Here is a 23,450-nt window from a genome sequence, read left to right as displayed (position 1 = left end):
TATGGCACGTGGGCGGGCGTTTCTCTTTTCTGATGTCATTGATAAAAAACCTGAAAGGCTGTATTGCTTTGTGTAACGCTTCATTTCTAGGTTTGATGGTGAAATTAACAAACACTGGTGGTTTAATAAGGAGGAAACATAGAAATGAAGGGCACGTGGGCTGGAGGGTCCAATACATATTCTGGATGGTTTTATACCTGGATAAAGGTACATTTACCATCTGAGTGACTCGGCAGCCCTTGTAAAAGGGTCATAGTGTCCTTGCAGTTACTGTAAGCCTCTCCATGATTTCATAGATTTACCTTCATACCTAAGATTGGTTATAAACTTTAAAGGGCTTGAGTTCTCCTCTTTTCTACTCTATCATCTAATAGTCCTTTGGAGAAAAATATATCTTACACCGATGGTGAGTGAGCAAGGGGGTGATCTTATCCCCCCACATTTTTTAATGCCTCCATTTATCAGCCCTGTATTTATGAGGGGCAGTGGGAGGCATTTAGATATCTCTCTCCTGCCCCCTAACTTGTATATCATTCAGATATTAGGGAGTAGCAGCAGACATAGGGTGCTAAGGAGACCTGCATTTACACCCAGCCTTAAAGCAGGAGATAAAGATGAAAAAACACTGATTTAATAAATAAAGTTTCTTTTAATTTCATTCCAGGGCTGGAAACCAGTGGTGGTGGGTGCCTATTGTCTCACCCTTACTAGGAGCGTTTGCCGGAGTCTTAGTCTATCAGCTGATGATCGGATGCCACATCGAGCCTGTACCTCAATCCACCGAACAAGAAAACATCAAACTGGCAGATGTCAAACCCAAAGACAGAATCTGATTCAGCTGAAACAAAGGGACTGGCTATATTTCAAAGATACGGCAAGCAAATAAGAAGGAATTCTCAAGCCTTACTGCACTCCATGAGTCATCACTTAGCTTCTCTGTCTATGTTATCAGCTCTTAGCATGTGCAAATATACAATTCCTTTTTGTATAGAGATGCCTTCCTCTAACATGCAGTAATAACGTCTTCCAGTGTCATGGGGTTATGCATATTCCAATGTCACGGTGGTATATCTTCTCTTGTCATGGAGATGTATTTTGCAGTGTTGTGGAGATATACCCTTCAATGTCATGGAGATGCGTCTTCCAGTTGAGACATACTTATCCATGTCCACATACATTCTCCTGTGTCTTAGAGATATGTCTTACAAGAACATGGAGATGCCTCTTCCATAAAGATATGCCTTCCAAGTCTTTCTTTTTAGTCATAACGTCTTATATTGACATCTTCTATTGCCTTGCATTGTACATAGCTTGCTTTGGTGGCAAATGGATATGGAACAAAGGAATTCCAAGCAACTGCTTTATCCATGCCCTGCATCTGACGTTCTGCTGGTCTCTAGTTCTATCCAAATCGGCTCCAGTCCTGGTAGAGAAAGATACAATTTGCTGGTGAGCTCACAAGTTGAACCATAACCAAGAAACACCAGTTAGAAGAAAATATAGACTTCTAGTTGCACCTCCCCAAGGTGTTTGTTACCTCCGATTCACGTCAAGTTGATAGCAAATATAATGTGGACTTAAATAGTATCAGTGGGCATTTCAACAAACAAAAATGATATGCTTTCCACACTGCCTGCAACATCTAAGGCATATTTTGTGCATCACCTTCCAGTGTCATGAAGTCAGGGTACCGGCCTCTCACGTTTAAAGGGGGCTTATTATGACTGTTGTTTGTAGCCAATGAATATCACTGTGGTGTTCTTCATAATCCAGGTCAACAGCTCTAATGTGATCTCAATATAAAGTCTGGTAAAGTAAGTGGCCGTAGAACTGGGGAGGGAGGATCTCGCCTGCCGGAAGGTCCTTTTTGTACTTCAGACACATGTAAAGCTTTGTACATAACATTTGATTGATGTCGCTTGTTTTAATTACTGAATGTGTTTTATGTGATATTAAATACATAATTGTTATACAATTCTGTCTCATGCGGGTCCTTCAGCTCCTTCAAATGTTTCTCTTTATCGCCTTGGGGTGAATAGTAAAGAACAGAGTTCCATAGACAAGTCCAGAGCATGTTCCCCTGCAGCATTTTAGGAAAAATTTAAATGTATATATACAGTATATTTGTATAGTAATACTGGCTGGTGCTCTCACAAACAGACGCTTTACTTCAATGAACAGAGATTGTGCTGAGATATATTTTAGCCCAATGTTTTAATCACAAAAAAAAGCTTAAAAGGGGAAACAGGGAAATAGAAGCTACTCCATGTTTGGTCCTTGCGAGGTAGATAATTAGATTAACAGTGTACAACCCTCCTCCTTTTTCCTTTGTTGTGACTGTTTTGTCAGCGGCATGGCTTGGAGGTGTCTGGGGGCTCTCTTACTCACCCAACCATTTGCCTATACCCAGTGTCAGGCTGGGGCTGCTACTTCAGGGACCCTAACACCCCCAGGCCCCCCAGCCGTAACTCCTCCAGGCTCCAGCCCTAAACACCCCCTGTGGGCATAGCCTCCTAATGTTGTGGCCCTTCTGGCCACTCTGCCCCGAACTCGACCACGTACCCCCCTCCGCTCTGTACCTTACTAATCTTGCAATCAGCACAAATCTTGAGACAGGGATTGGATCCGGTGGGGCCCATTAGGAAGGGGGCCCACAGTCGTAGTTCCAGTCAACCCTGCATACACCATGACCGTCCCCCATTTCTATTTGACAACAAAGAAAAGAAATGGAGTATTGAGAAATTGAAGTCTAGATAATAATCTATGCGGCCAACTTTGAAAACATAAATTATTTGTTTAATTAGGCTTGTGGTGCAGTAAGTTCATGTTTAGTATCCAAATTTTAGACTTTAGTTTCCCTTTAATTGGCTTTTGGCAGAGAGCCCAGAATACATGGCAGCTGCACTTAGATACTTTTGTAACAATTTAAGATAAGCAAAAAAAACAATCGTAACAATTTGAGATAAGCAGGTCTCTTGGGGAAACTGTGGCTTGCAGCTTAAAGGGCCATTCACCTTCATTAGCAAAACTGTAATTACATAAAAAACACAGAAATGTGTTCAGACTTTTATACATTTTGTAAAATGGACGTGGTAATTAGGGCGTGTGGCCACAAAATGGGCGTTAGTTGCAGCAAATCTTTTTGTCCAAAAATGTTGGGAGGTAAGTTTTCAGTACAATCCTTATTCATTTCCCTCATGTAGAACCAGGGGCGATACAAACCCTTTGGTGGACAAGGAAACCCTGATTCAATGGAATTCTTTCCCCTTACACGGTGCTCCTTTAAGAAAATAAAGGCCCTGCCCCTGGGAATATAAAGCAATATTTTCTGCATCTCTACATACATACGGGATGTCCAGCAACTCCCAATAGCCTTTATTAAGCCTGTTAAAAGTAACATACAGTATAATGTTAGTTATTATAACATGTGGCTCATTCATTCAGGTCCAATAAAGCAAAAGGGTGAGTCAAAGGCAGATGATATGAGAAAGATGGAGCTGCAGTTGATGCTACTGACTGACCCAGGGGTTCCCATACATAAACCCAATGAGAGAGGAATACAATCTCCAGCAAGGCATTATGGGAGTCAATATGTAAATGAACCTTTTGTATATAAACAGCTCAACGTGTTCCGTAATGTCACAAGCGCTTTGCCGTTCTTGGTATTGTTAAAGGGGTTGTTCACCATTGAGTTAACTGTTAGTATGACGTAGAGACTGATATTCTGAGACAATTTGTAATTGGTTTTCATTATTTATTATTTGTGGTGTTTGAGTTATTTAGTTTTTTATTCAGCAGCTCTCCAGTTTGTAATTTCAGCATCTGGTTGCTAGGGTCCAGATTACTAGGGATGCACTGAATCCACTATTTTGGATTTAGCCGAACCTCCGGATCCTTTGCAAAAGATTCAGCCGAATACCAATTCGAATGCTAATTTGCATATGCAAATTAGGGGTGGGAAGGGCACAATGTTTTTTACTTCCTTGTTTTGTGACAAAAAGTCAGGTGGTTTTCCTCCCCGCCTCTAATTTGCATATGCAAATAAGGATTGGGTCGGCCAGGCAGATGGGTTCAGACAAATCCAAATCCTGCTGAAAAAGGCCGAATCCTGGATTCAGGGCATCCCTACAAATTCCCCTAGCAACCATGCATTGATATGAATAAGAGACTGGAATATGAATAGGAGAGGACTGAATAGAAAGAGGAGTAATAAAAAGTAACAATAACAATACATTTGTAGCCTTACAGAGTATTTGTTTTTCTTAGTGACCCCCGTTTCAAAGTTGGAAAGAGTCAGAAAAATATACTAAAAAAAATATAAAAAATAAAGAAAGAAGACCAATTGAAAAGTTGCTTAGAATTAGTCATTCTATAACATACAAAAAGTTAACTTGAAGGTGAACCACCCAGCGGGTGCCACCTTTTCCTCATTTATTAAAGTAGTTGTTCACCTTTAAATTAACAGTTAAATATGACGTAGAGAGGGATATTCTGATATAATTTGCAATTGGTTTTCATTTTTTATTATTTGTGGTTTTTGAGTTATTTAGCTTTTTATTCAGCAGCTCTCCAGTTTGCAGGGTCAGCCATCTGTTTGTTAGGGCCCAAATTTGGTTGCTAGGTTCCTAATGACCCTAGCAACCATGCACTGATTTCAATAGGAGACTGGAATATGAATAGGAGAGGCCTGAATAGAAAGATGAGGAATAAAAAGTAGCAATAACAATACATTTGTAGCCTTACAGAGTATTTGTTTTTTAGTTGGGGTCAGTGACCCCCATTTGAAAGCTGGAAAGAGTCAGAAGAAGAAGAAGGCAAATATTTAAATAAAATATGAAAAATAAATAATGAAGATCAATTGAAAAGTTGCCTAGAACTGGTCATTCTATAAAATACTCAAAGTTAACTTAAAGGTCAACCACCCCTTTAACACTTTCTGTGTTTTAACATTTCTCAGTGCAGAGAGGGGGCAGATTGCGCTGCTTGGAGCAGTTACACACCATTGGGCTCTTTAGGACGTTAGTGCTGAGAGCAGTGTTGAGCTTTAACACCCTCTTGAATCATTAATCCCGCAATGCAAACCTGTTAACGAGGATCACAGTGAATCATTACTGCCCTTCCCCTGGCGTGGCAATGAAATGGTTCATGACATGAGCGCGTTCTTGTTCGGAGTGGTGAGTGTTATTAACCCTCGTAAAACGATGTCTCATAATCCAGCCTGTGTGTCTAATAGGAATAACCTCACGCAAATGACTCCACATAATGACAGGGGTGTTTAAAGTCACTTTCATTAAACCTTTCCAGAGATTATAATGTGATTGTTATTGGGGTCTGTCTGAGCTGGATGTTCCTTTCACAGTTTGTCTGACTGCAGAAAGAATGTACCCAGGGCCGGCAGCCCTCCAGCCAACGTGCCAATTCCCGAAACCCTTCCCTTATTCTCTTCCTTTTCACTTATCAGTTCTGTTTAAATCATTTAGTAGATGTGGCAAAGGGGTCTTACACGCGGGCGGTTTTTCCTGCGCTCCCCTGCGTTGCGCCTTCTTCCATTCAGTCGCAGGGGAGCGCAGGAGTAGACGCACTCAATTATTGTCAATGGGGCTGTACTCACACAGACGCATGTAAGCGCCAAACACAGGTAAAATACAACATGCTGCGTCCCACCTGAGTTCGGCGCTTACATGCGTCTGTGTGAGTACAGCCCCATTGACAATAATTGAGTGCGTCTACTCCTGCGCTCCCCTGCGACTGAATGGAAGAAGGCGCAACGCAGGGGAGCGCAGGAAAAACCGCCCGCGTGTGAGTCCTTACAATAGGGGTGTCCAACCTACGGCCCAGGATGGATATGAATACGGCCCAGCTTGAAACGCTCAGTTCCAGAGGAAACGTCATAATAATCAAATAATAAGTCTATTTACTATCCAGTGTATAGCTGCATCTGGTTATCCAACTGGTATTGTAGTTCTTTTCTGTGTATTTTCTTTACTTTTACGAATCAGAAGTGTTTGTGTATTTCATGTGTGGCCCCCAGACAATTTCTCTTTTTCCAGTGTGGCCCAGGAAAGCCAAAAAGTTGGACCCCCCTGTCTTAGAATGAGATTTTCTTTAATTATCCATTCATTCTCCACTAAGGGCAGGGACAGGGCCGACACTAGGGGAAGTTAGGGTTACCACCTCACCCCTTTAAAACCAAACACATATGGAATCCACAGCCTGCATGGCTAATTAGTAATTCATTTACATGCATGCTGCAGACTGAACTGATTTATGTGCAGCCATGCAGCATGCATCTAAATGAATTGCTAATTAGCCATGCAGGCTGTGGATTCCATATGTGTCGGTATTAAAGGGGTGATGTGGCAACCCTAAGAAGTGTAGTCACGTGCCTAGGGCACAAAGCTGGGCACATACCTTCTCTGCCTCCGACCCCTAGTCCGGTCCCCTTTCTCTACCCTGCGCCCTGGCACTGTTGCGCCCTGTGCATGTGCCTCTTCAGCTCTGCCCCAGACGTGCCTGTTTAATTATTATAAAAGCATTTTAACCACAGAGGAGCCAAAATAATCATTAAATAAAATCGTAATAACGGGCATTTTAACCCCAGACGTGCCATTATAATTACCATGGTAAATGCACAATGAATATTAACTAGGGATGCACCGTATCCAGGATTCGGATTCGGCCAAATCCTTCTGCCCGGCCGAACAGAATCCGAATCCTAATTTGCATATGCAAATTAGAGGCGGGGAGAGAAATCACATGACTTTTTGTCACAAAACAAGGAAGTTAAAAATATTTTCCCCTTCCCACTCGTAATTTGCATATGGAAATTAGGATTCGGTTCGGTATTCGGCCAAATCTTTTGCAAAGGATTCAGGGGTTCGGCCGAATTGAAAATAGTGGATTCGGTGCATCCCTAATATTAACCAAAGATGTGCCGGTATCAGTGTCGGACTGGGCCGGCGGGACACCGGGAAAAACCCCGGTGGGCCCGAGCTCTTGTGGGCCCTGCCGGCCTAGATCCGCTACTTAGTGTGGCGGCGCGACCCCACTTTGTTCGGGGTCGCGGAAGAATAAAATATCTGCGCATGCGCACAAACGCGGCACCGCGCACTTGCGCACTAGCTCACTTGCAGCACTCCGGAGCAGCGGCGGCGGCGGCCGGAGGGGGGCCCTGGGGCAGTAGCCCCGGTGGGCCCCACGCCTCCCAGTCCGACCCTGGCCGGTATAATTACTACAGATAATGGATCATCTGCATATCAACCACAGACTTGCAAGTTTACTCATTATAGATTGGCCAATAATCATTCTTTTAACCCCTGATGAATACAGAGATGGATACATGGAAAGCATTCCCTCACTTACACTTGCACAGGCAGAAAACCAGTGCTAATGTTCTTCTTTCCTGCTGCTCCCACATTTCTTGACTCCTCTCCACCTCCCTCTACCTGGCTTCTGTAAACATCCAAAATGTTTGTGTGTTCCACAGTGGAAAGCACGGCCATCTTGGGAGCTGAGAAGGACAACATCGGGCATTCAAACAGCGATCTGGGACAGCGGTGTGTTAGCTGTGTGTAATATGTAAAATTCCAGTGCACCTCATGCCCTTATTTGTGGATAAGCATGGAATAAATTAAATGTGGAGGGAGAGTAGTCTGAATTGGGTTGGGGCAGTTCCCTCTCAGCCATTGAGCTTGAATGTGCCAGCTGTGGGCAGTGCCAAGCCTGATGCCTTTGCATCTACAGGAGCTCAACCCAGGAGCACTCACTGCATCTTTTGCACTCACTGGCCAATCAGAGCCAAGCTTTCTGAGTACCCACTCACTTCATCCAAGTGATGCCCTGTGAGAGCAGCAAGGGGCTCTAATCTCAGACCTTCCCTGAGTCACACTCACTGAGTGACCCCCAGCACTCTGTCTGTAGCCTCAGCACTGAGCTTCCCTCCACATCTATCCACTCCCCCAATAACCTTCTATATATATCCCCAATATTCAGGGGGAGCCCTACATAGGGAGACTTTGTCACTCACCCACAATTCTTCTGCCACTTTCCTTCTGAACAATTCTAATTAAAATCACACATTACAAATGATTAATATCAGGAGATTTCCCAAATATCCCATCATTTGCCCCAAACAAACCTTCCTTTCATCTAGCCAGCCAAACATTTACATATGAGGAACAACTGATTGTGATTGGTGGAATAACAATAATAACAATAATTGGTTAAGGGGGTCGGTGACGCTGCCGACCAGAAGGCTGGATAACTGTGATGTTCTTTCTGACTTAGTGATCTTCAACATGTGGGTCTCAAAGTGCAGAAGAACTACAACTCTCAGCATCTCCTCCAACAATTAATGTATAGTGCTTCAAACATTGACGGGCCCTAGGAGAGCATCCCTGATGCAGATACATTGTGTATCAAGAATGCTCATGACCTGGAATTTTCTGGAAAAGGGATCTCTCTGTAATTTGGATCTTCATACTTTGTCTACTAGAAAATCATGTAAACATTAAATAAAGTCAATAGGCTGGTTTTTCCTCCAATAAGGATTAATTATATCTTAGTTGGGATCAAGTACAAGCGACTGTTTTATTATTACACAGAAAAAGGAAATAATTTTTATAAATTTGGATTATTTGGATAAAATGGAGTCTAAGGGAGACAGCCTTTCCATAATTCAGATATTTATGGATAATGGGCTTCCAGCTAATGGATCCCATACCTGTACCAATTCTCAACTGTCATGTAAAGGTCATGTCTCTATGACAACACTCCCAGACTAGCTCTGATTGGCTGGAAGCATTACAGATTTCCATGACTTGCGTCAGTCTCAGACTCAATCTCTAGTGGAACCATATTTTTGGATAGCTGAACTGCAGCTCCACCAGCGAACCCTCCTGCAATGTATCTATAATAATAAGTCAAATCAACTGGACTTGCTGTGTTTTTTTTTTTTTGAAGACGTTTCACCAGTCATCCAATTGGCTTTCTCAATTCAGAATAACTTGTAAATCTTCCTTCGCGAATATATATCTTAGAAGGATTTTTAATGAACACCACATCCCTATCTGCTTTACACCCAGCAACACACTGAGGCAGCAACTAGTTCACCCAAAAGACCCTACCCGAAAGCACAAGAAGAGTAACATTGTGTATAGAGTGTAGTGATGAGGGCTCTGATTTGTATGTGGGAGAAACCAAACAACAGTTACACCAGCGTATGGTACAACATAAAAGTGTCAGCTCCTCTGGTCAGGACTCAGCCATGTTACATAGTTACATAGTTAAATCGGGTTGAAAAAAGACAAAGTCCATCAAGTTCAACCCCTCCAAATGAAAACCCAGCCCCATACACACACCCCTCCCTACTTTTAATTAAATTCTATATACCCATATCTATACTAACTATAGAGTTTAGTATCACAATAGCCTTTGTATTATGTCTGTCCAAGAAATCATCCAAGTCCCTCTTATAGTCATTAACTGAATCATCACCCGGCAGTGCATTCCCCAACCTCACTGTCCTCACTGTGATGAACCCCCTACTCTGTTCCTTTAAATGAAACTTCTTTTCCTCTAGTCTGAAGGGGAGGCCTCTGGTACGTGATTCTCTTTATGGGTAAAAAGGTCCCCTGCTATTTGTCTATAATGTCCTCTAATGTACTTGTAAAGTCTAATCATGTCCCCTCACAAGCGCCTTTTTTCCAGAGAAAACAACCCCAACCTTGACAGTCTCCCCTCATAATTTAAGTCTTCCCTCCCTCTAACCAGTTTAGTTGCACTTAGTCTCTGCACTCTCTCCAGCTCATTTATATCCCTCTTAAGGACTGGAGTCCAAAACTGCCCCCATACTCCAGATGAGGCCTCACCAGGGACCTATAAAGAGACACAATTATGTTTCATCCCTTGAGTTAATGCCCTTTTTTATACAAGAACTTTATTTGCTTTAGTAGCCACAGAATGACACTGCCTGGAATTAGACAACTTGTTATCTACAAAGACCCCAAGATCCTTCTCATTTAAGGAAACTCCCAACACACTGCCATTTAGTGTATAACTTGCATTTATATTATTTTTGCCAAAGTGCATAACCTGCATTTATCAACATTGAACCTCATTTTCCAGTTTGCTGCCCAGTTTTCCAGTTTAGACAAATCACTGTGCAAAGTGGCAGCATCCTGCATGGAACCTATAGTTCTGCACAATTTAGTCTCATCTGCAAAAATAGAAACAGTACTTTCAATGGCCACCTCCAGGTCATTAATAAACAAGTTGAAAAGCAAGGGACCTAGTACAGAGCCCTGCGGGACTCCACTAACAACACTGGTCCAATTAGAAAATGTTCCATTTACCACCACTCTTTGTAGTTTATCTTTAGCCAGTTCTCTATCCAGGTACAAATACTTTGTTCCAGGCCAACATTAATTTAACCAGTAACCTTTTGTGTGGCACTGTATTAAATGCTTTAGCAAAGTCTAAGTAAATCACATCCACTGCCATCCCAGAATCAAGGTTCCTGCTCACCTTCTCATAAAAAGGAATTAAGTTAGTCTGGCAAGATCTATTACGCATAAAACTTGCATCCAAAATAAAAAGGACACGCATTTGAAGACTGCCAAGTCCAGATTCTAGACCAGGAGAGCGACTGGTTTAAAAGAGGCATTAAAGAAGCCATATAAGTAAAAAACTGAAAAACCAAGTCTAAATAGAGGCAGGGGGTGCGACATCTATTGTCGGCAACATACAATGCTGTTTTGGTACCTCTCCCTGGAAGGTTAAATAACACACCAAAGCTCCAATCTTGCTAATAAAATCAACACCTAATTTAATGACATCATTGTGGATTATGATAAACAAATTATGCTGATTGGAGAAACATTCCAGAGGATATTTATTCTCCACAGAAGATTTACAAGTTATTCTGAATTGAGAAAACTAGTTGGATGACTGGTAAAAAGTCTTCAATGAAAAAAAAACCACAGCAAGTCCAGTTGATTTGACTTATTTCTATAGAGGTACCTTCTATTCAACATAGTGTAACTCCATCACAAGTGTATCCTAATCAGAATTCCTCATATCATCTACCGCAACTCCATCAGCAATGAATCCTGCTCATAAAGAAGACTTCAACTCCACCATCTCCTGCAATTCCATCAGTGCAGAATTCTCTCCTAAATAGCCTGGCCTTCTCTATTCAATCTACTGCAACTCCACCAACAGCATGTCCTCATCAGACCACTTCAACTCCATCAGCTCAACATCAACTCCTGAAACCATCAGTTCAGTTATCCTTCTTAAAGAGCACACCCCTCCAATTACTCATTCCATTCAAATGTATGTAGAACCACTAGCCTTTGACAAATTGTTTTAGTCTTGGAACTACCTTTGCTCCTTGAGTCATTGACTTCTGGATCTCCAGTTGCATATCTCTACTCATTGCTATTTTGCCCTTATCCCCAGTAGATGCATCCTCATCTCCAAATTCATTTTCTCCTATAGAGAGTATCTCTTCCCCTAAAGATTATGGTCCTCGTCTAATTGTCCCAGCTTTTCATGAGGTGTATCCTCTGCTTCAAAATGTTCATGTCCACAGACAGTACACTCTCATCTAGTTCAAATAAGCCCTTTGTCATCTTCAGTTAATTTGCCCTGCTCACTGTAATGTATACCCTTGTTTTCTTATTGTCCTTCCTCCCATAGGCAGTACCTCTTTCTCTTTCGTCTTTTTTGAGTGTCCCCTGCTTCCTGGGAGGTACACCCTGCTCTCCACTCTTCATATCTTCTCCTAATTGCTCTTTCCCCCTGGGAGGTACTCCCTGATCTTCCCCTTCTACCCTCTTGAATTTTTTGACTTCTTGTCCCTGCTACCCGGGAGGTACACCCTTGTCTTCAGACTTCCCCTTCTAACCAGGCAGTACTTTTTCCTTAAATTCTTCTGACTTCTTCTTCAAATTGCCCTTGTTCCAATGCTCCAATCATTTGCCCCTGTTCCAATCATAGTTCTCTTTGTATTGCCCCTATAATACAATGTTATGAGATTTCACATTGAAACATGTTTATTAAAAGTAGGAATTCTTAGCAAATAAATATTTATATTGCAAATTCATTTATGTTTTTTTTATGTGTTTCTGTTATGACATGATGTTGGTCTTCTCTGCTCATTATATAAGCACAAACTGCTGCCCAATAAGTACGCTTAGCATTATGTATGAGTTTTAAGGTCTCTGCCAGAGTTGAACAATTTTGCTCATGGAGCAGCACCAGATTCTGCTTCAAACCTTAATGCATTATGGAGCATCATAATTTGCAATGACTTACCCAGTCTCACCCTGTGTGTAACTACAATGATGGATTGGTATAATGTTCCTTAGCCTGTGGCCCAGATTGTGTTGTGCTATATAAATATACAATGAAATTATTCAATATCTCAGATTTGCTCTCTTCATTGTTGTAGAGATGACACAGTAAATTGTATTGCCCAGAACATGATGCCATTCTTTTTTTAATAATCTGGGCACATTAAATACAGGGGGGTCTCTGGTTCTTTGTTCTTTTCTATGTGAAAAAAAGATCCCACATTATCTGACTATAATGTCCTCTATTTCACTTATAAAGAGAAATCATGTCCCCTCATAACCGTTTTTTTCCAGAGAAACAACCCCAACCTTGACAGTCTTTCCTCATAGTTTAATTGTTCCATCACTTTAACCAGTTTAGTTACATGTCTCTCCGGCTCATTTATATCCTTGTTAAGGACTGGAGCCCAAAACTGCCCCCATACTCCAGATGAGGCCTCACCAGAGACCTATAAATAGGCAAAATTATGTTTCATCCCTTGAGAGAACTGTATTTGCTTTAGTAGCCACAGAATGACACTGCCTAGAGTTGCACTAGTCTGTTATCCACAAACAGCCCCTAATCTTTCTCAGATAAGCAGATCTAACATACTACCATTTAGTGTATAACTTGCGTTAAAGTTAGTTCTGCCAAAGTGTATAATCTGCATTTATCAACATTGAACCTCATTTTCCAGTTTGCTGCACCGTTTTCCAATTGAGTCAAATCATATTACAAAGTGGCAGCATCCTGCATAGAACCTATAGCTCTGCCCAGTTTGGTATAATCAGCAAAATTAGAGACAATGCTTACAGGGCCCACCTTAAAGTCATTAAAAAACAAATAAAAAATCAAAGGGCCAAGGACCAATCAGAAATAGTCCAACTTGTCACCAGTTTGTCTGCAATCTATCCTTCAGCCAATTCTCCATCCAAGCACAAATATTAAGTTCCAGGCCAATATTCCTTCATTTTATCAGTAACCTTCTATGTGATACTGTATCAAATGCTTTAGCAAAGTCTATGTAGATCACATCCACTGCCATCCCAGAGTCGAGGCTTCTGCGCACCTCCTCGTAGAAGGCAATTATATTAAATCTATTACACATAAAACCATGCTGGCCCAAGGCCAATGCATAATATGCAACGTATTGAAGAGTCTAATTTCTCATTTCCCACTCCATAAGCTTTTCTACCACTGATGTTAGACTAACAGGCCATGCATTTTCAGGCTGAGACCGGGATCCACAAATGGCACCACTATTGCCTAACAGTTTGCCTATGTCTTGGCACAATGCCAGATTTCTCCAAGAATTCTGAGAAATTAAGTAAAGAGGTTTAGCAGCTTAGCTCTTTGAGTACCTTGGGGTGAATACCATCTGGTTCTTTATTTACTGCTACATATTCTGGTCTCTTTTGAATTTCCTCCTGAGTCACCCGTCCATCAATAGTTATATTAATAGAACTGGGTCTATAAAAGAGGAAACATTCATTAAACTGATTCTGCATTGACCAATGTAAAATAGTCATTCATAGACCCCAATAAACCAGTTCTCCCCTTTGCCATGATGGTGACCTTCTTGCTTGGATGGGCCAAATCTCAGACATGGGAACATGCGTGGGCTACTGAGAAATAAAGTTCTTATAAAACTTCTCTTGTGTCAGAGTCCCTATTGTATCACCTCATCCTTCCAGTTCTTCAGGGACTGGCTTTTCAGTCTCAACCTGTAGTTTTCTATAAAGCAAAGATAAATCTGGATTGTTTGGTTTGGGCTAGTGTTGATCCTTCCTCAGATCTTGCTTCAACATGCCGGCCTTGTAAAAGCTCAGCAGCCAAAATAAATTCCCACCCTTTGGAAATGCCAAGAACAGCATCTGTGATGGGCTGAAACACATCCCCTATTTATACAAACCTATTTTAGGAGTCTTCAGGCTCCAGAAGGGCTGAATCATATGGGAACAAAAGAGTATTAGGTGTTGCCTCACCTTTACATCTTTTCTATTATCATCTTTCAGCGTCATCACTGAAGCTACTGGTCCCACATTCTCATACTGAATACTGTCTCTGACACTCCCATTTTCTGTCCCCCCTAACGCTTCCTTCTTGGATAATAAGACCTCAGAGAGCTTATTAGTCCCTCTCCTAAATCCATAAAAAAACAGAAAATAACAAAGCTACTTCACTCAGTATATTCCCTGCCAAAAATGTAATACACCAGCAGCTTATGTTTTGCATAGGTATTCCCTGTACTAAGCACAATTCAGCAGGAACAGTCTCTAAATTTGCTCATAGTCTGTACAGAGAGATCCCATAAAACTATGGCAGCATAGGTATTCCTCTGTACTAAGCACAATTCAGCAGGAACAGCCCCTAAGTTTGCTCATAGTCTGTACAGAGAGATCCCATAAAACTATGGCAGCATAGGTATTCCCTGTACTAAGCACAATTCAGCAGGAACAGTCTCCTAAGTTTGCTCATAGTCTGTACAGAGAGATCCCATAAAACTATGGAAGCATAGGTATCCCATGTACTAAGCACAATTCAGCAGGAACAGTCCCTAAGTTTGCTCATAGTCTGTACAGAGAGATCCCATAAAACTATGGCAGCATAGGTATTCCCTGTACTAAGCACAATTCAGCAGGAACAGCCCCTAAGTTTGCTCATAGTCTGTACAGAGAGATACCATAAAACTATGGCAGTATAGGTATTCCCCTGTACTAAGCACAATTCAGCAGGAACAGTCCCCTGAGTTTGCTCATAGTCTGTACAGAGAGATCTCATAAAACTATGGCAGTATAGGTATCCCCTGTACTAAGCACAATTCAGCAGGAACAGTCCCTAAGTTTGCTCATAGTCTGTACAGAGAGATCCCATAAAACTATGGCAGCATAGGTATTCCCCTGTACTAAGCACAATTCAGCAGGAACAGCCCCTAAGTTTGCTCATAGTCTGTACAGAGAGATCCCATAAAACTACAGTATGTTAGCAGGCAGCATATATAAGCTACTATCTGTGTGGGAATACTACCACAAATGAGGCCCTCTCTCTCAGGGGTAAGCCCTTTCAGCGGGGTGGAGACAGGGTGTAGTGCAACTGTAACCAGGTGCAATAGCACACATGATGGGCGCCGGTAGTTCTTTAATGTTAACCAATAAACAGGCAGCATAAAGGTAGAATATACTCACAGTACCAGTATAGGCTGAATCCCTGCAGGCCAGGGAATATACAGCAGATAGAGTTGCAGCTTGTGAGGAGTATTGCCCAGTTTTCAGGATCTCTTTTAGTGGCAGTCTAGGGGAATTCCTACCATCCCTAGTCTCAACACTTTAGTCCCTACTCTGGGTCAGTAATACCCTGGGATCTTAATCCCTCTAATATCCTCGGCGGAGCCTTGAGCTGCTCAACTATATAACCTCTCTATTACTCCTAGAGTGATCTATAAATGAGTATCTAATTACTAGGGCGAATGCGCCTAGGGTCACAATACCCATTCCCTTTCAGCCGCTTGGTTGGGCTAAAGCAATGGACCCAGACCTCATGGTTTCCAAGACCTTTATACTACTGCACAGTGCCATCTGGTGTACACTGTGAGAACTACAGGGGTTACATAAGCACAAGGTCCCCATAAGGACCCACTTAGGCGTCCATATCAATAGGGATGTGCCTGTCAATAAAGTGTAAGGGTGTCTAAATTTTCACATCCCTACACAGGTATAGTAGGGAGAGATGGTGCCTATAGTAACAGTGGATAATAGTCTCTGGGAAGGGAGTGTGACTGTGGGATAGCAGGTATAGTAGGGAGAGATGGTGTCTATAGTAACAGTGGATAATAGTCTCTGGGAAGGGAGTGTGACTGTGGGATAGCAGGTATAGTAGGGAGAGATGGTGTCTATAGTAACAGTGGATAATAGTCTATGGGAAGGGAGTGTGACTGTGGGATAGCAGGTATAGTAGGGAGAGATGGTGTCTATAGTAACAGTGGGATAATAGTCTCTGGGAAGGGAGTGTGGCTGTGGGATAGCAGGTATAGTAGGGAGAGATGGTGTCTATAGTAACAGTGGGATAATAGTCTCTGGGAAGGGAGTGTGACTGTGGGATAGCAGGTATAGTAGGGAGAGATGGTGTCTATAGTAACAGTGGATAATAGTCTCTGGGAAGGGAGTGTGACTGTGGGATAGCAGGTATAGTAGTGAGAGATGTGTCTATAGTAACAGTGGATAATAGTCTCTGGGAAGGGAGTGTGACTGTGGGATAGCAGGTATAGTAGTGAGAGATGTGTCTATAGTAACAGTGGATAATAGTCTCTGGGAAGGGAGTGTGACTGTGGGATAGCAGGTATAGTAGGGAGAGATGGTGCCTATAGTAACAGTGGATAATAGTCTCTGGGAAGGGAGTGTGACTGTGGGATAGCAGGTATAGTAGGGAGAGATGGTGTCTATAGTAACAGTGGATAATAGTCTCTGGGAAGGGAGTGTGACTGTGAGATAGCAGGTATAGTAGGGAGAGATGGTGCCTATAGTAACAGTGGGATAATAGTCTCTGGGAAGGGAGTGTGACTGTGGGATAGCAGGTATAGTAGGGAGAGATGGTGCCTATAGTAACAGTGGGATAATAGTCTCTGGGAAGGGAGTGTGACTGTGGGATAGCAGGTATAGTAGGGAGAGATGGTGCCTATAGTAACAGTGGGATAATAGTCTCTGGGAAGGGAGTGTGACTGTGGGATAGCAGGTATAGTAGGGAGAGATGGTGTCTATAGTAACAGTGGGATAATAGTCTCTGGGAAGGGAGTGTGACTGTGGGATAGCAGGTATAGTAGGGAGAGATGGTGCCTATAGTAACAGTGGGATAATAGTCTCTGGGAAGGGAGTGTGACTGTGGGATAGCAGGTATAGTAGGGAGAGATGGTGTCTATAGTAACAGTGGGATAATAGTCTCTGGGAAGGGAGTGTGACTGTGGGATAGCAGGTATAGTAGGGAGAGATGGTGTCTATATTAACAGTGGATAATAGTCTCTGGGAAGGGAGTGTGACTGTGGGATAGCAGGTATAGTAGGGAGAGATGGTGCCTATAGTAACAGTGGATAATAGTCTCTGGGAAGGGAGTGTGACTGTGGGATAACAGGTATAGTAGGGAGAGATGGTGTCTATAGTAACAGTGGATAATAGTCTCTGGGAAGGGAGTGTGACTGTGGGATAGCAGGTATAGTAGGGAGAGATGGTGTCTATAGTAACAGTGGATAATAGTCTCTGGGAAGGGAGTGTGACTGTGGGATAGCAGGTATAGTAGGGAGAGATGGTGCCTATAGTAACAGTGGATAATAGTCTCTGGGAAGGGAGTGTGACTGTGGGATAGCAGGTATAGTAGGGAGAGATGGTGTCTATAGTAACAGTGGATAATAGTCTCTGGGAAGGGAGTGTGACTGTGGGATAGCAGGTATAGTAGGGAGAGATGGTGTCTATAGTAACAGTGGATAATAGTCTCTGGGAAGGGAGTGTGACTGTGGGATAGCAGGTATAGTAGGGAGAGATGGTGTCTATAGTAACAGAGGGATACAATGTAGTGGTATTTGCTTTAGTTTCACAGACCCCGGCATTGAGTAACATTCCACATGACCAGAGAAGAAAAGACATGAAACATAATTGTGAACTTCCCATGGGTGAAACTGTGACCCTGTTAATTCCAGTGTCTGATCAATATAAGCCGGTTTTGACTGACTCTGTCCTGCACCAAACGTGGGTGTTGGGGGCTCTGAAGTATTTGTTTTCTTCAGGGGACTCCTGCCTTGTCTTGCTGCTTCTATGTAGGATTTGTTCTTTTGCTGTGTCTTGTATTAAAGGAGAACTAAAGCCTAACTAAAGAAGTCGGTAGAAATGTTGTACATGATGTTTTGTGCTTCTGTACCAGCCCAAGGCAACCACAGCCCTTTAGCAGTAAAGATCTGTGTCTCCAAAGATGCCCCAGTAGCTCCCCATCTTCTTTTCTGCTGATTCACTGATTCACATGCTCTGTGCTGCTGTCACTTACTGAGCTTAGGGAGCCACTCACAATATACAGTACACATAGAATAGAAATGTCACAATATAAGGCTGATTAGTAATTAATACACATAATTACTACATGGCAGCTCAAAAAATATGTGCTCTCTGTGCAGAATAACCAGTTCTCATACATAACAGTGAGTCTGGTGCTTTAAGGATAGACAGAAGGTCTGACATGGGAAATTAATACAATATCTTCTGTCTATGGGCAGGAATACATATACACTGATGTATTAGTTATTAATAATACTGAATATATTAATGCAAGAAAAATAACAGCAGCATGAACTGGGCAGTAACTGACAAACTTCTCATTCTAGGTCACTGCCACATTGAGTTTTCTGCCACGAGAGGGAGAATGAGTGATTCATTAGTGGGGAGGAAAGGAGATCTCACCATCAGCATAGGAAGGGGTTCTTTACTGTAAGGGCAGTCAGGTTATGGGATTCCCTACCAAGAGAGGGGAATGAGTGATTCATTGGTGGGGAGGAAAGGAGATCTCACCATCAGCATAGGAAGGGGTTCTTTACTGTAAGGGCAGTCAGGTTATGGGATTACCTACCAAGAGAGGGGAATGAGTGATTCATTGGTGGGGAGGAAAGGAGATCTCACCATCAGCATAGGAAGGGGTTCTTTACTGTAAGGGCAGTCAGGTTATGGGATTACCTACCAAGAGAGGGGAATGAGTGATTCATTGGTGGGGAGAAAAAGGAGATCTCACCATCAGCATAGGAAGGGGTTCTAAGGGCAGTCAGGTTATGGGATTCCCTACCAAGAGAGGGGGAATGAGTGATTCATTGGTGGGGAGGAAAGGAGATCTCACTATCAGCATAGGAAGGGGTTCTTTACTGTAAGGGCAGTCAGTTTATAGGATTCCCTACCAAGAGAAGGAACTTTTCACCTGAACTCATGTGAGTGCCAGAATTACAGGTGATGGTTCCTTCCCACATCATTTTGTTTTTCCCTAAGAAATATAATCCCCCCCCCCCGGTGCCTCTAGTAATTGTCCTCTCCTCGGGGGGGAATCTTTTTGTGAGAATGGAGGTGTCTGGACGTTATCGCTGCTGCAAAAACCTCTGTGTTTCAGTGAGAGACAATAACAAGGTGTCAGTGATGTCACTGGGTGCAGCCGACGTGTTTTTATCTGTCCTGCCGGCACCTGCTCTTTTGGGGTCTATGAGTGCAAGAGACTGGTGAGTGCGAGAGACTGGTGAGTGCGAGAGACTGGTGAGTGCGAGAGACTGGTGAGTGCGAGAGACTGGTGAGTGCGAGAGACTGGTGAGTGCGAGAGACTGGTGAGTGCGAGAGACTGGTGAGTGCGAGAGACTGGTGAGTGCGAGAGACTGGTGAGTGCGAGAGACTGGTGAGTGCGAGAGACTGGTGAGTGCGAGAGACTGGTGAGTGCGAGAGACTGGTGAGTGCGAGAGACTGGTGGGTGGGAGAGACTGGTGAGTGCGAGAGACTGGTGAGTGCGAGAGACTGGTGAGTGCGAGAGACTGGTGAGTGCGAGAGACTGGTGAGTGCGAGAGACTGGTGAGTGCGCGAGACTGGTGAGTGCGAGAGACTGGTGAGTGCAAGAGACTGGTGGGTGGGGGAGACTGGTGGGTGGGAGAGACTGGTGAGTGCGAGAGACTGGTGAGTGCGAGAGACTGGTGAGTGCGCGAGACTGGTGAGTGCGAGAGACTGGTGAGTGTGAGAGACTCGTGAGTGCGAGAGACTGGTGAGTGCGAGAGACTGGTGAGTGCGAGAGACTGGTGGGTGGGAGAGACTGGTGGGTGCGAGAGACTGGTGGGTGGGGGAAACTGGTGGGTGGGAGAGACTGGTGAGTGCGAGAGACTGGTGAGTGCGAGAGACTGGTGGGTGGGAGAGACTGGTGAGTGCGAGAGACTGGTGAGTGCGAGAGACTGGTGAGTGCGAGAGACTGGTGGGTGGGGGAGACTGGTGGGTGGGAGAGACTGGTGAGTGCGAGAGACTGGTGAGTGCGAGAGACTGGTGAGTGCGAGAGACTGGTGAGTGCGAGAGACTGGTGGGTGCGAGAGACTGGTGAGTGCGAGAGACTGGTGGGTGCGAGAGACTGGTGAGTGCGAGAGACTGGTGGGTGCGAGAGACTGGTGGGTGGGGGAGACTGGTGGGTGGGAGAGACTGGTGAGTGCGAGAGACTGGTGGGTGCGAGAGACTGGTGAGTGCGAGAGACTGGTGAGTGCGAGAGACTGGTGAGTGCGAGAGACTGGTGAGTGCGAGAGACTGGTGGGTGGGAGAGACTGGTGGGTGCGAGAGACTGGTGGGTGGGGGAGACTGGTGAGTGCGAGAGACTGGTGGGTGCGAGAGACTGGTGAGTGCGAGAGACTGGTGAGTGCGAGAGACTGGTGAGTGCGAGAGACTGGTGAGTGCGAGAGACTGGTGGGTGGGAGAGACTGGTGGGTGCGAGAGACTGGTGGGTGGGGGAGACTGGTGGGTGGGAGAGACTGGTGAGTGCGAGAGACTGGTGGGTGGGAGAGACTGGTGGGTGCGAGAGACTGGTGAGTGCGAGAGACTGGTGAGTGCGAGAGACTGGTGAGTGCGAGAGACTGGTGAGTGCGAGAGACTGGTGAGTGCGAGAGACTGGTGAGTGCGAGAGAATGGTGGGTGGGAGAGACTGGTGGGTGCGAGAGACTGGTGAGTGCGAGAGACTGGTGAGTGCGAGAGACTGGTGAGTGCGAGAGACTGGTGAGTGCGAGAGACTGGTGAGTGCGAGAGACTGGTGAGTGCGAGAGACTGGTGAGTGCGAGAGACTGGTGAGTGCGAGAGACTGGTGAGTGCGAGAGACTGGTGAGTGCGAGAGACTGGTGAGTGCGAGAGACTGGTGGGTGCGAGAGACTGGTGAGTGCGAGAGACTGGTGAGTGCGAGAGACTGGTGAGTGCGAGAGACTGGTGAGTGCGAGAGACTGGTGAGTGCGAGAGACTGGTGAGTGCGAGAGACTGGTGAGTGCGAGAGACTGGTGAGTGCGAGAGACTGGTGGGTGCTGTGTGGGTGTCACACATAAGTAAATATCCCTCATATAGGGAATAGAGACAGGGTGAATAATAACACCCCCAGCAATGTGCCCTTTCCAAAGTTCACCAGTTTCCCTTTAATCTGTTACTATTTATACTTAAAAGGGAGCACCACCCACAATCCCTCTCTCCTTCCCTCCCTGTGTCTCCTCAGCTGTTTCATCCACCAACAATGAAATGATGCAATGGCAGCTGAGGGGCCCTGGGTCGGAGACTCCTATAAAAAATAGGGACCCACGTGCAAAAGTTGATGGTTATGTTCTGAAACAGTGGAGTTTTTCTCTAACCGTCTGACCGTTACTTCTCTAAATGAGCTGGAGACTCCTACGTGCAACTGGCCACCCTTATGTTCCTCTGAGCCACAGAGCTACCAGTTGTGGCAGTGCCGGGGGATATGAAACAGCTACTGACATATACAGAGAAGGGAAACTCTGCCCGGGCTCAGGAGCCTCAACTGACTCATATACAGAAATAAACAGCAGGAACAGCACCAGATTCAGAGCATTTGGAGATATTTTTGTGATCTGATCTTCCTTCTTCTGTGACCATGAAACTGAGGTTAGGACACTGCACGTTGCACCTTTAAATCTTCTGGGCAGAGTTTCTCTTTAAAAGCCTCCCTTGCAGTCCTGCCAGCCCTGCACTGCCTGTGCCTGCCCTCCTGCTGAGTAATACGTCGCAATAACAATAAATGTGTAGCCTTACAGATCATTTGCTTTTTTAGATGGGGGTCAGTGACCCTCCCATTTGAAAGCTGGAAAGAGTCAAACAAGAGGCAAATAATTAAAAAAACTATTAAAAATGTAAGACCAATTAAAAAGTTGCTGAGAATTAGCCATTCTATAACATACTAAAAGTTAACATAAAGGTCAACTGCCCCTATAAAAATCTTTCCTCAGACTGGGGCCCCAGTTCTACAGGCTGATAGGCCCTCTAATCAGATATGGAGCCTCGTCTGAGCCTCAGAAACCCAAGGAACCTCCCTATGAAGTGCAGGTGTTGGAATGTTCCAATGGCTTTTATAGGTGCACTGATTGGATCAATGAGATATGTTTTGCAGCTTTCCCTTTAATGAGTCAACGGCTATAGATCCACTGGGCAGATATTGGATATAAGGGAGGGTACAGGAGGAACGTTGCATGGAACCAATCCTTATTATGAGCACTGACACTGAAAATAAAAGAATATGAGGCAACAGCGCCACCTGCTGTTTATTGGACACAGTCAGCAGAAAATGAAATTAATGAGCAGAGCAAAGTCACAAGTTAGTTTGTGCTCTGTTATCCCTAATGGAAGTTGGACAATGGAAGGAAAAGGAGAGATGGGCACTGCCTGTAGTCAGAAATGTCTACCCTGCTGCTATTTTGCTGCTGTTGCACTACAACTCCCAGCATCCAGGATTTAGAGATAGAGAATAATATGTCAATGACTGAGAGGGCACTGATACAGAGGTTGAATCTATCGGCTGTGCCTGTAATTCACTGGCTGATCAGACAATTATAGTGCAGGGAGTTGGTGTTTAGATCCAGGTACAGGCGGGATCAGCTCTATTTAATCATCATAAAGATGCTATTCTGTCTGTACTACCAGCGCCCCTTAGTGGTAATGGAAGGTATAACGTGACACTTCTCTGCTTATTATTCCTTGTGTTTATAAATATCAATTGTCAGCTCTGGGACATGTTATACGCACCACCCCCATATATGTCACTTCAGATAAGCAGAATGACATATATAATACATATATATATATATATATATATATATATATATATATATATATATATATATATATATATAATATAGATAAAGAGCCAGTTGGTTTGGCTGTAAGACAACTAAATAATGAAATGCGTCTATTCCTGTGCTCCCCTGCGGCTGAACGGCGAAAAACGGAACGCAGGGGAGCGCAGGTAAAAACGCTCATGAGTAAGAGCCCTAACAAGGATCTGCGGTGAATCCCACACAGGTGACCCAGATCCGGTTCTGCCAGAGATTGCATTGGGATAAGATGGTTTAAGGAACAGAATACTGGTGCCACTGA

The 23,450-nt window shown here is 44.0% G+C and overlaps 1 protein-coding gene across 2 annotated transcripts in view; it reads left to right on the top strand.

Annotated features, from left to right (window-relative positions):
- The window catches only part of aqp3.L (aquaporin 3 (Gill blood group) L homeolog), a 61,731-nt gene extending 59,756 nt beyond the window's left edge, over positions 1-1,975 (top strand). For both annotated transcript variants that reach the window (NM_001094477.1, XM_041581724.1), the window contains 1 exon segment: positions 665-1,975. In NM_001094477.1, coding sequence (NP_001087946.1) covers positions 665-833 — 169 coding nt within the window. In that variant the 3' untranslated portion in view covers positions 834-1,975.
- Positions 1,976-23,450: the final 21,475 nt, after the last annotated feature.

Source organism: Xenopus laevis, chromosome 1L, assembly GCF_017654675.1.
Source record: "Xenopus laevis strain J_2021 chromosome 1L, Xenopus_laevis_v10.1, whole genome shotgun sequence".
NCBI classification, from domain to species: domain Eukaryota; kingdom Metazoa; phylum Chordata; class Amphibia; order Anura; family Pipidae; genus Xenopus; species Xenopus laevis.
Note: the sequence above shows the minus strand (reverse complement) of the source record. Positions and strands in the feature narration are given on the sequence as shown.